The sequence below is a fragment of the Dipodomys spectabilis genome, unplaced genomic scaffold, assembly GCF_019054845.1.
Source record: "Dipodomys spectabilis isolate Male_0828 unplaced genomic scaffold, ASM1905484v1 ptg000201l, whole genome shotgun sequence".
In the NCBI taxonomy this organism is placed as follows: Eukaryota; Metazoa; Chordata; class Mammalia; order Rodentia; family Heteromyidae; genus Dipodomys; species Dipodomys spectabilis.
The window spans coordinates 2,030,948-2,044,615 of NW_024870878.1; the positions used below are offsets into that span (position 1 = coordinate 2,030,948).

The 13,668-nt window shown below is 42.5% G+C and overlaps 1 protein-coding gene across 2 annotated transcripts in view; it reads right to left on the reverse strand.

Annotated features, from left to right (window-relative positions):
- Prdm10 (PR/SET domain 10) overlaps window positions 1-13,668 on the reverse strand; it is a 111,172-nt gene that overhangs the window by 6,044 nt on the left and 91,460 nt on the right. For both annotated transcript variants that reach the window (XM_042696194.1, XM_042696193.1), the window contains 5 exons: window positions 12,547-12,747; window positions 9,417-9,560; window positions 8,382-8,552; window positions 4,898-5,038; window positions 2,415-2,610 (listed from right to left, as the gene is read on the reverse strand). In XM_042696194.1, coding sequence (XP_042552128.1) covers window positions 2,415-2,610; window positions 4,898-5,038; window positions 8,382-8,552; window positions 9,417-9,560; window positions 12,547-12,747 — 853 coding nt within the window. The remainder of the gene's footprint in view (window positions 1-2,414; window positions 2,611-4,897; window positions 5,039-8,381; window positions 8,553-9,416; window positions 9,561-12,546; window positions 12,748-13,668) is intronic.

Genomic DNA, 13,668 nt, shown 5'->3' on the forward strand with positions numbered 1-13,668 from the left:
CTAAAGCAAAAAGAGCTGGGGATATAGCTCCAGTGATAGATTACTTGCTTACCAAGTATGATGGCCTGAGTTCAAATCTCAGTACACACACACACACACACACACACACACACACACACACACACACACACAACTAATTGAAAATTGCAAGTATGGCCCTCATGTAGAACTCAATTTGAGCAAAGCAACCATTTAAAAAAGTTTTCTCAGGCAATCAGAAATATGAATATTGTCTAGAATACATTTGAGGGAGAAAATAATTGTCATTTATTTTTAGATACAATATAGTACTGTATTGTGATAATGTATTTTTAAAAGTGATCATTAAAGCCGGGTGCTGGTGACTCACACCTGTAATCCTAGCTACTCAGGAGGCTGAGATCCGAGGATCATGGTTCAAAGCCAGCCCAGGCAGGAAAGTCCATGAAAATTTTATCTCCAATTAGCCACCAGAAAACTGGAAGTGGTGCTGTGGCTCAAGTGGTAGACCGCTTGCCTTGAGCTGAAGAGTTCAAGTCCCATGACTGACAAAAAAAAAGGAATCATTGAGCCTGAGGTATAACTCAATAGTAAAACATGTGCTTAGCATATACAAGGCACCAGGTTTGATTCCCCAGAACCAAAAAGTCTTTTCATTTTAGAGATATATACAAAAATATTTATCGATGAAATGATATAGTGGATTATTATTCTGCTGGAAAATAAGAGCAAAAGAAAGAGTAGAGATGAGACAAGGCTGGTAACTATCGAAGTTGGATGGTGGGTATAGTGGTTTGCTACATTATTCACAATTTTGGAACTTTTCCTTAATAAAAAATTTCAGCTCCACTGTAGATGATCAGAATAGTAAGAAAACTCAAAATGACAAATATTGCATACTTTCCGTCATATGTGGAATCTAAACTGAAAATGACGATGACAATGACAATAACAATAATAATGGGACATGAGTGTAAAAGGGGGACTTTCTTAAGGTGGGCTCAGTGCAGGAGGAAAAGAGAATAGAAGTATATTACACCTATCAACTCTATCTATCTATCTATCTATCTATCTATCTATCTATCTATCTATCTCTATATGAAGATAGCATAACAAAATCCACCAAATACTGTTTGAAAAAGTAGGAGAGAAGGAGGCTAAGAGTGTTAGGAAAATGAATTTGTCCAAAATATACTATACACCTCCAAGGAATCACAATGAACCGCCCCCCCCTTCTGCTATTAATATATACTAAAGAAAAAAAAAGTACCAGTAGCTCACAGCTGTGGCTGAGTTCTGAACATCAGGGTTCAAAGCCAGACCAGGCAGTAAAATCCGTAAGACTTTTATCTCTAATTAACCAGCAGGAAAAAAAACCCCTAGAAGTGGAGATGTGGCTCAAGTGGTAGAGTACCAGCCTCCAGCCTTGAGCAACAGAGCTCAAGGCCCTGAGTTCTAGCCCCAATTCTCCCCCCCCCCAACTCAGTTCCAGAATTTCTTCTTCTTATTAGCATCGTAGTTCGTAGTATTATTACATGGATATCTTCATTCCCCTTTCTTTCACAGTAATTAATCTGGATATTATGTCAGTATATTTACCAGGTTTTTATCAGCATTTATTATTATGAGTAAGAGAGTCTTTCTGACTGAAAACTAGACTCAGCCCTCCTCTTAACCAACAATACTTAGGTGAACAGAGATGATAAAAAGAACCAAAATGAGAGCTGAGAAGGTGGCTCAGTGGTAGAGTGCTTGCCTTGCATGCATGAGGCCCTGGGTTCGATTCCTCAGCACCATAAGCAAAAAGAAAAAAAGCCGGAAGTGGTGCTGTGGCTCAAGTGGTAGAGTGCTAGCCTTGAGCTGAAGAGCTGAGGGACAGCGCCCAGGTCCAGAGTTCAGGCCCCACGACTGGACCCCCCCCCCCCCAAAAAAAGGAACCAAAATGATAGAGCATGAGCCTGATTCCACAGCAAATCCATATAACACAGCCAAGGACCAATCACAATAGAAATGGACCCTCCAAAAAGAAATCAATAGTGCCAGATGCCAATGGCCCACACCTGTAATCCCAGTTACTCAAGAGGCTGAGGTCTAAGGATCAAGGTTTGAAGTCAGCCTGGGCAGACAAAGCTAAAGAGACTCTTATCTCCAATAAACCAGCCAAAAACCAGAAGTAGAGGAGTGGCTCAAGTATAGAGTGCCGACCTTGAGCAAATAAAGCTAAGCAAAAGCCAGAGGGCCTTGAGTTCAAGCCCTAGTACTGGCACAGAAATACATACATACATACACACATACATACATACATACACACACATACATACAATGTCACAATGTATCAAAAATAACTAACTAGTACTTCAATCTAAAAATCTATTATAAAATTGTTGACATTAAAACATAACCCCATTGAGTGTTGTCCCCCTTTTCTTACTCACAATAGCCACGGAAGGAATTCCAGGCATTGGGGAGGTATGTGTGTTGCACAGAGGTGTTCTGTTGCTGTGGCTGTGGCTGCTGCTGCTGGGGTTGCTGCAGAGCCTGCCCTGGTGTGGAAGAGCTGCCTTGGATGTGGGAGGGGCTGAGCCCCTGCTGCGCTGGCTGGGCAGAAGGGCTTAATGGCTGCCCAGCTACCTAGGGAGAAAGACAAAGCAAACCCAGGACTAGATGAAATGCCAATAGACTTAATAACTGACAAGAAACTAAAGTATCCCAGCTAAAGGAATAATACAGGTATAAGCATAGAATTCATGAAAAGCAATTAGCATGCTGACGTTCTGATTTGTTTTCAAAGGATTATCTATAAAAATATTCAAAGAATTAATTTCAGTAAACTTGCTAGAAAGAGAAATGAGTAAGTAAAATACCTTACGTTATTATATGGAAATGTGATTGCAAGATACAGAGAAGTCACATTTTGAGAGGCTGAATTGGGAGTATTTATTAGAAAACTAGCGACTGCAAGTGGACGCATATCCCCAAAATATTTGCAGCCTTAAACACATTTACTACTGTTAAGAAACTGAGCTACGAGCATAGTAAAGAGCAGAAAAACAATCTCAACAAAGATCAACTCTAATGGAGAGCTGAAGAGGGATGCCATGGTGACCTGAGGAGAGCCAGGAGACACAAGGCAAGGCACAATGGCGGTGGAGATAACAGGGTCATGGACAGGGGGCAGGGTTACAGGCAGCTAGAGAGTTCAAGGAGGCTTCCAAGTTATTAGTACAGGTCTGGCAGGTCTGGGAACCTATTGTCCAAGTCCATCTGCTTCTAGGAATTCAGGCCTGCCTATCACCCGGGGGCAGGTATGGGATTTCACCTCTAAGAGTTTTCAGAAGTTCCCCATCATCTACCAAGATACCAAGGTGATACCAGTTAGACCCAGTATCCATATTCCATTATTATATATGATTAAAGAAAATGAGAAGTGAAAATGCACTATTAGGTCACAAAGGTAATCTCTGACCTAAGTGGAAACAAGACAGCAGTCATGATTTCCATTCAACTGCACTGGAACTGGATAACCCCAGCTTGGTGTGGAACTAAGCACAGGCACATTAAGACATCTACTGGTGGGCTGGGAATGTGGCTTAATGGTAGAGTGCTTGCCTAGCATGCATGAAGCCCTGGGTTCGATTCCTTAGTACCACATAAACATGGCATTGTAGCTCAAGAGGTAGAGTGCTAGCCTTGAGCTGAAGAGCTCAGGGAGAATGGCCAGGCCCAGTGTTCAAGCACCAAGACTGGAAAAAAAAAAAAAGACATCCAATGGAGAGGCTGATTCCCAATCGCAGGATAAAGAGCTATACTCTCCCCCCCCCACCCCCCACCCCACCCCTAGATTGTAGGGCTTCAACACTGGGCCTAGATGCTGTTCCTGAGCTCTTCAGTTCAAGGTTAATGCTCTACCACTTTGAGCCACAGTGCCACTTCCAGTTTTCTGGTGGTTAATTGAAGATACGAGTCTTACAGACTTTCTTAGGTAGGCTGGATTTGAACTGAGATCCTTAGATCTCAGCCTCCTGAATAACTAGGATTACAGCCCTGAGCCACCAGGATCTGGCAGACCACACTCTTTTGTCTGTTATTTAATAACATAGCTCCTAAATACCTTTCCAAACATTATTTCCTCTTCCTATGTAGGAAGAGGAATCAGTATCCTATGTGGTACCAGTCTCTCATGTCAGTATCTTTCCTCACACCATGAGCCTATTTAGGTCTTAATGCCTTCTCCAAATATCATGACACCACCATACCTGTCCTTCAACACCTAGTCCAGAGATCAGAAGACAAAAGTGTCCTTTATCTGCTGTTAAGCAGAAGCTCTTCCTCCTTTGGACTCCCATACCTATATATCTCAGTTAATAGACTTAATCATACAAATGCAATAATGCACAATCCCCAAAAATACCCCACAAAACTGTTCCAAATCACAGAAGCAACTTAGTGATTGCATTTAGGATGGAAAGAAAGACGTGTTGTTTCTAAAATGTCATATCACAAGACACCTCTGGGACAGGGTCACTAATAGCTTAATGCAAACATGTCTACAATACCAATATAAAAAAATAAAATAGCCGGGGACCAGTGGCTTATGCCTGTAATCCGAGCTACTTGGGAGGCTGAGATCTGAGGATCACAGTTTGAAGCCAGGCCAGGCAGGGAAAGTCTGAGAGACTCTTCAATTAATCACAAAAAGCCAGAAGTATAGCTGTGGTTCACGTGGTATAGTGCTAGTCTTGAGCAAAAGAGCTCAGAGACAGCACCCAGGCCCGAGTTCAAGCCCAGAAGGCAAAGGTAGAACTCATTAAGGTCAGAAAATAAGGACCTCATCTCAACAAGTTAATAATCTCCTATTAACTCTGTGGTCCCTGAGGCCCAGCTAGCTCAGTGCAGCATAGTCTATAGAGACCTGTACCTGGGATGAAGGTGGGGTCGTGGTGGCAGGCTCTGTGACCTGGATGTGCTGCACCTGGATGGCATGCTGGGTGTAGGTCTGAGGGTCATGGAGTTGGCCAACATCCACAGTGGACTGCTGAGACTGGTGTGGAGAAGTAGCCTGGAAGAGAAAACACAGACCACAACTAAATATATATTGACGTGCAGAGCACATGGGCAGCAAAGATGGCGCTGGGAGAGAGTAGAGTGGGCAGAGCCCAATTTGCCTTACGATCAGTGCCTAACCAGCCTGTGAAGGCTTAGGTGCATGATAGGGTGTGACCTTGACAGTGATTGGTTCCTCTTCCTCCCCTGCCATGCCACCCACCCTTTTTGGCTTTAAAAAGGGCTGCTCTCATCTACCCTGAACAACAGGAACCAATATACAAGGACACGTGCACCTCCATGTTTATTGCAGCACTGTTCGCAATAGCTAGGATATGGAAACAACCTAGATGCCCCACCACAGATGAATGGATCCAAAAATTGTGGTATCTATACACAATGGAATATTATGCAGCCATTAGAAATGACAAAATAATGGCATTTGCAGGGAAATGGATGGAGCTAGAAGGAATCATGTTGAGCGAGGTAAGCCAAGAACGAAGAGACAAACGGTACATGGTCTCCCTGATAAGTGGATGCTAAATCCAAAATGTTAGGTGATACGACAAAACTAACAGGACTTAAGAAACAAAGAACTCCCGCTCATCTGGTTGAACCACTACTAAATATCCCCATGCTGCTGATCACAAATATGGTATATAACATGTGAACACTGTTATATATTACAGACTGTGATAGACAATTTGCTCCAGGAAAGTTAGAATGAACTTGTGACTTTGAAATTATGTAATCACTTAATCACAATCAAAAAAAAAAAAAAAGAACCTCGGGGAAGGGAGGGGATGGTAGGGGGAAAACAATGGAGGGGGTAACAATGTTCAAGAGGAAGTGTACTCATTACCTCACTCATGTAACTGTAACCCTCTGTATAGTAGCTTTACAATAAAAAAAAATAAAAAAAATTTAAAAAAAAAGGGCTGCTCTCTGTTAATAAAGGCTCCCCACTGTGTCTGATTGTCTCCCGGGCTGAGGGAGGCTGGGGAACGGGCGAGCCCCTCCGACCGGTCTTTCAGGACAGAAGAAGACCCAACATTGACGGAGGTTAAAGGAAACCCTTCCAGAAAAAGTTCACTTAAAAACATTATCCCAGCCAGGGGCCAGTGGTTCACGCCTGTAATCCTAGCTACTCAGGAGGCTGAGATCTGAGGACTGCAGTTCAAAGCCAGCCCAGGAAGGAAAGTTCGTGAGACTCTTATCTCCAATAAACCACTAGAAAACCGGAAGTGGCACTGTGGCTCAAGTGGTAGAGCACTCACTTTGAGCTGAAGAGCACAGGGACAGCGCCCAAGCCCAGAGTTCAAGACCCACAACCAAAAAAACAAAACAAAACAAAACAAAAAAAAACCCCAACAATATCCCTGGGTCTTTAATTTCATTTCTTACAGTGAGAGCTGGAAATGTCTCTCTGTTTCTGTATGTCTCTCCTTTAACCTGGCTCTTGAGTCACCTACCCAGAATCTGCTGTAGCCCTTAATGATATGTTTTTTTTCTATTAAACTCCTTGCTTTCCCACTTTAAAACCAAACCAAACCAAAATCCCTCTTAGGAGGATTATCAGTTTGGGGCTGGCCTCAGCTACATAATAAAACATGGTCTCAAAACCAACAATATCTGGAGGGGGTAACAATGTTCAAGAGGAAGTGTACGCATTACCTCACTCATGTAACTGTAACCCTCTGTATAGTAGCTTTACAATAAAATAAAATTTAAAAAAAAAACAAAAAAAAACCCAACAATATCAACAAAAATAAAAACAAAAAAATTTTAACCCAAGGATAAGCAGGACTCCGATGGCTCACAACTGTAATTCTAGTTAGGCACAAGGATGAGATCTGAGAATCACATTTCAAAGCCAGCCCTAGCAAGAAAGTCTGTGAGACTCTTATCTCTGATTAACTAGCAAAAACAGGCAGAAGTAAAGCTGTGGTTCAAGTGGTAGAGCACCACCTTTAGCACAAAAAGCTCAGGGACAGCACTCAAGTTCTGGCACAAAAAAATTAAAAAGTAGGGCTGAGAAGGTGGCTCAGTAGTAGAGCGCATGCCTTGCATGCATGAGGCCCTGGGTTCGATTCCTCAGCACCACATAAGCAAAAAGAAAAAAAGCCAGAAGTGGTGGTGTGGCTCAAGTAGTAGAGTGCTAGCCTTGAGCTGAAGAGCTGAGGGACAGCGCCCAGACCCAGAGTTCAGGCCCCACAACCGACAGAAAAAAAAAAAAAAAAAAATATGATTTAAACTTGTAGAAACTGGAAGTTGTCACTGTTGTTAACTATTCTTTACTTTTTACTTTTTTTTTTTTTTCTGGGTCCGGTCGTGGGGCCTGAACTCAGGGCCTGGGCGCTGTCCCTCAGCTCTTCAGCTCAAGGTTAGTGCTCTATCACTTGAGCCACAGCACCACTTCCACTTTTTTTTTCTGCTTATGTGGTGCTAAGGAATCGAACCCAGTCTTATGCATGCAAAGCAAGCATTCTACCACTAAGCCACTTTCCCAGCCCCTATTTGTTGTAATCTTGAAAGCCATGATTTCAAAGCAACAAGCTTGTGCATTTCAGTCTTAACATACTTCCTCATAGTATAATTAGATGAAAAGTAGTTCAGGGAGGATCCCTTCTTATAGCTAATCAGTAAGCATGAGCTATTCATATCTGGTAGAAAAAAAAAAAAAAACATAGTTTTACCTCAATACCAAAAAGAAACTGACAGCGGTTCAGAGATTGAATCAAAATTGTCTTTTTTTGTGTGTGCTGGCACTGAGCCTGAATTCAGGGTCTGGATGCTGTCCCTTAGCATATTTATTCAAGGCTGGTGCTCAACCACTTGAGCCACAGATCTGCTTCTGGTTTTTGCTGATTAATTGGAAATAGGAGTCTCGTGGATTTTCTGCCAGGGCTGGCTTCAAACCATGATCCTTAGATCTCAGCCTCCTGAGATGATCCTCCAGATGATCCCCTAGAACTCAGCCAAAATTATCTTTAAAGCCTGATATGTCATTCAATACCCATATGGAAATTTCTCATTATCAAGTACTCAATGAAGGTGCTGGAAAAGTAGCCTTGAAGGACAATGTTTCAAATAGGTGCAGAAAGAGATGCTTCTGAAGAAGTCTGAGCACAGGAGGGCTGTTACACAGGAACGTAAGATCTGACTAAAACAGATACTAAGTCCAGAGCCCTCCTCAGCTTGGGGAGGGCAATAGAGATGGTGCGTACTAACCAAGGCACAGAACTTCCATGCAGAAGCACCTATATACAGCTTAGCTCCAACTCTGAGACCTGAGTGCTTTGCTCCACTCAAAATGCCATCCTGGCCAATGGCATAAAGAAATAAATATAATACAGTACCGGGGCCACCTGCACCACTTGAAGCTGTATGTGCTGAGGTTGCTGGAGACCAGATGCAGACTGAGACACAGGAATATATTGAATCCTCTGGTAGTCCCCCTGTGGCGTTCGATAATCTGTTGTTAGGGTCTGGGACAGTTCTGTCATTGCTTGGGTTAGCAGATCTGTTGTCTAGAAAAATCACATAGTACACATTAGTTGGTAACACCAGTTTGTAGATATTTCAGTGTTTTGATACTGGGACTTAAACTCAGGGCCTCCCAACCTCTCTTAACTCTCTCAAGGATAGTGCTTATCACTTGAGCCATAACCTCACTTCTGGCTTTTTGTTGTGGGGCATGAACTCAAGGCTTGGGCACTGTCCCTGAGCTTTTCTGCTCAAGGACAGGGCTCTACCACTTTGAGCCACAACTCCACTTCTGGCTTTCTGGTGGTTAATTAGAGATAAGAGTCTCAAGGACTTTCCTGCCTGGGCTGGCTTCAAACTATGATCCTCAGATCTCAGCCTCCTGAGTACCTAGGATTATAGGCATAAGCCACCAGCACCTGACTCACTTCTGGCTTTTTGCTGGTTAAATGGAGAAAAGAATCTCTCAGGTTTGTTTGCCCATGTTGGCTTTGAACTTTGATCCTCAGATCTCAGCCTTTTGAGTAAGATTACAGGTGTGAGCTACCAGCACCCTGCCTATTTCAGTGGTCTTAAATACAACTGAAATTTAGGTTGTCATACTGGCAGATCATGGAACTACAAATTAACCCTGAGTGCCTGCCTCTGATCTAATAGAGCGTCCTTGGAGGTTGAGATAACATTGCAGTGAAGAAGCATCACTGAAAATTTCCTGCTACTTCTTTGATGGAAAGCTTTGAAAAGCATTGACTAGGAAATCCAGTTAGTAGCATAAAGCATTAAGTAGTAAACTAAAGGATGAAGGGGCCATCTGCAGCCAATAAACAGCTAGATCAACATGGCTTCGCTGCTTCAAGAGATCCTAGGCACTGAAGGGAACGAAATGGTCTTCCTGGCCACATGCTTACCACCACAGTCTCTCCAGTGGCACTGTCTGTCGTTAAAACAGCCGGGGCAGTACTGATCACAGCTGTTGTCAAGGGGGTATGGATAGTGTTGGGCAGCTGTGCATATTCAGGATGTTTCTTTCGAATGTGTTGGACCATCTTGGTCTGAAAAACATCAAAGAAAATCAATAGCAATTACTACAGATTGAGGCAGGAGAAGTGTAAGTCTAAAAGCAGCTTAGGCAAGACCTAGTCTCAAAAAAATCAAAGTGAAACATAGATACACACACACACACACACACACACACACACACACACACACACACACACACACACACACTCTCTCTCTCTCTCTCTCTCTCTCTCTCTCTCTCTAAGAATAGTGAGTAGAATTATTTTGTTGTTTCTCATATATAAACCATCAAAGGTTCTTAAACCTTCTATTTTGTGCCTTTAAAAAGTAAAGTATCAAGGGCTGGGAAGGTGGCTCAATGGTAGAGTGCTTGCCTTGCATGATGAGGCCCTGGGTTTGATTCCTCAGTACCACACAAGCAGAAAAAGCCAGAAGTGGTGCTGTGGCTCAAGTGGTAGAGCACTAGCCTTGAGCTAAAGAGTTGAGGAACAGTGCCCAGGCCCAGAGTGCAGGACCCATGACCAACCAAAAAAAAAAAAAAAAAAGTAAAATATCCATACTTGTTACTCAGGAAACTGAGATCTAAGGATCACTAGCCTGGGTAGGAAAGTCCATGAGTCTCATCCCCAGGCCCTGAATTCAAGCCCCATGACAGACAAAAAAAAAAAAAAAAAAGTAAAATATTGTGGTACTCACTAGACATTATGTTGAAAATGAAATATACAATTTGTGGGTACTAACTATACAACTTGTAGGTGGGAACTAGAGGGAAAAACTGGGAGAGAACAAGAGAAGGGGGCATTGTCCAAAAAGAAAGGTACTCTGCTGGGCGCCGGTGGCTCACGCCTGTAATCCTAGCTACTCAGGAGGCTGAGATCTGAGGATCATGGTTCAAAGCCAGCCCAGGCAGGAAAGTCTGTGAGACTCTTATCTCCAATAAACCACTAGAAAATCAGAAGTGGCTCTGTGGCTCAAGCGGTAGAGCGCTTGCCTTGAGCTGAAGAATGCAGGGAGAGCACCCAAGCCCAGAGTTCAAGCCCCAGGACTGACTAACCAAAAAACAAAAAACAAAACAAAACAAAAAAAAAAAGAAATGTACTCTTTACATGATTTAGGTAAATGTAATTCCTGTGTACATCACTTTCATGATAACATTGAAAATAAATAAAGTAAAATACTATTTATTGAAATTAATAATTTTTAACTGTATTTTTTTTTTGTCTTTTCTTTTTTGGTACGGGGGATCGAACCCAGGACGTTGCACTTGCTAGGCAAACGCTTTGCCACTGAGCTACATCCCAGCCCTTTTTGTTTGTTTGTTTGTTTTTAACTGTATTTTTTTTGTCTTTTCTTTTTTGGTACTGGGGATCAAACCCAGGTGAAATTAATAATTTTTTAAAATAAAATATCAACCCATATGTTGGTGGCTCACATCTGTCTTCTATAATCTTAGCCACTCAGGAGGACTGCAATTTGAAGATTGCAATTTGAAGCCAGCTGGGGCAGGAAAGTCCATCAGACTCTTATCTTCAATTAACCACCAAAAGCCAAAAGTACAGCTGTGGCTCAAGTAGTAGAGTGCTAAGGTAAATGGCAGCATCCAGGCCCTGAGTTCAAGCCCCAGTACTGGCATTAAAGAAAAACAAAACTAAAACTAAAATACCAGCCAGTCATGTGCCAGTAGCTCATGCCTATAATCCAAACTACTATAGAAGCCAAGATTTTAGGATTACGGTTCAAGCCAGCAATAAAGCCCATGAAATTCTTATTTTCGATCAAGCATCAAAAAAAGCCAAAGTATGGGCTGGGAAGGTGGCTCAGTGGTAGAGCGCTTGCTTTGCATGCATGAAGCCCTGGGTTCAATTCCTCAGCACCACATAAGCAAAAAGAAAAAAGCCAGCAGTGGTGCTGTGGCTCAAGTGGTAGAGCATTAGCCTTGAGCTGAAGAGCTAAGGAAAAGCGCCCAGACCCAGAGTTCAGGCCCCATGACCGGACCCCAAAGAAAAGCCGAAGTAAAGCTGTGGCTCAAGTGGTAGAACACTAGTCTTGAACAAAAAAGCTAGGAGATAGCACTCAGGCCCTGTGTCCCAGTACTAGCATGAAAATAAATAGATAAATAAATAAAATATCCTCCAGCTACTTGGGAGGCTGAGGCAGGAGGATCACTTGAGCCCAGGAGTTTGGGGCCAGCCTAGACAACACAGCAAGACCCTAACTCTATCTCTTATTTTAATTCATTGATTAAAATAAAATTTAAAAAAATTCAAGGCTAGGAATGTGGCCCAGTGGTAGAGCGCTTGCCTCGCATGCATGAAGCCCTGGGTTTGATTCCTCAGCACCAAATAAACAGAAAAAGCCAGAGGTAGCATTGTGGCTCAAGTGGTAGAGTGCTATCTTTGTGCAAAAGAAGCTCAAGGATAGTGCCCAGGCCCTGAGTCCAAGCCCCAGAACTGGCCAAAAAAAAAATTTTTTTTTCATTCAGAACAGCACTGATTCTGTACCTGTCCTTCCAAAAGCAACTAAGAAAGAAAAAACAAGGAGACCATGACAGTAAAAAATCCACATGAATTCACATCATTGGGTCACTGGGTAAGATCTATAAATTTCACAGCATACCCTATCCCCATAAAAACTTGTGACACACACACACACACACACACACACACACACACACACGTAAAAAAATCCTCTTTCCAAGAACTATCATTTTAGTTCCTATGTAGTGGGAAGACTCTAAATCATGAGCATAGAATATTCCTTTAGCAGGTGAGCAGGCTGAAGACAAAGAACAGTGAGTGAATTGCTCAAACTAGGAGATGGCTTCAATTCTGAGGAGTTCACAGTATTCCCTTCCTGTTCTCTGCGGCCGTCCCTATCTATTGGAACTAGGATTAGTTCTCTTTAGTACCCCCCATCCCAAAAGCAACGACTCAGGTCATCTGGATGAGAAGCCCTCTTCTGTGAAGACAGTGCTCTATAGAGAGTTTGCAATCATTTGATCAGAAGCAAGCCACATACCTTGCTGCTGTACTGCTTAGAGCAGTGTGGGCAGCACACAGGAGGAGTAGCAATGGTGCCCGTCAGCTGGGTATGGGTGCTTAGCATGGGGTCTGGCTCTCCAGGACCAGCAGGACGAAGTTTCCGAATGCTTGGAGGCAACTCAGCTCCTGGATGGTTCTTCAGAATATGAGCTTTACGTTTACTGGCACTTTTATAAACCTGCAAGTTCAAATACTTTACTATAAAAATGGTTATAGTCAACCTTCTTGCTTTGTTGGCTTTTCAAGCCAACTAAGAATTTCATCCTAAGGTAGTGAAAAAAAATATTGATATAACCCAAATAAAATATACTATGAGCAATATGGGTATAATGGTACATGTCTGTAATCCTAGCACTCAGGAAGAGGACACAAGAGGAGTGTGAGTTCAAGGCCAGCCTGGCTATATAACAAGATTTTGTCTCAAAAAACCAAAGGTTGGTTGGTGTCTATGGCTAATGCTTATAATTCTAGCTACTCAAGAGGCTGAGTTCTGAGGATTGCAGTTTGAAGCCAGCAGGAAAGTCTATGAGACTCTTATTTCCAATTAATCAGCAAAAAGCCAGATATAGAACTGTTGATGGTAGAAACCTAGCCTAGAACAAAAAAAGCTAAGGAACAGTGCCCAGTCCCCGAGTTCAAGCTCCAGTATTGACACTAAAAACAAAACAAAAAATAAAATAAAATAAACAAAAAAACAAGGCCTAGTGATAAAGTCCTTGCTTACCATGTGCAAGGCCTACGGTTCATTCCCAAATACTATACATGTATATATATATATATATGATATAGTATATTATAATATGATATTACACTAATTAGAATATAATAAAATAAGCTGGGCTCCAGGGTTCGCTCCTATAACCCTAGCTACTCAGGAAGCTGAGATCTGAGGATCATGGTTCAAAACCAGCCTGGGCAGGAAAGACCATGGTACTCTTATCTCCAATTAACCACCAGAAAACCGGAAGTGGTGCTGTGGGTCAAAGTAGTAGAGTGCTAGCCTTGAACTCAAAAGCTCAGGAACAGTACCTAGGCCCTGAGTTCAAGCTCCAAGAGTGACTGTATGTATATGTATATGTGTGTGTGTGTGTGTGTGTGT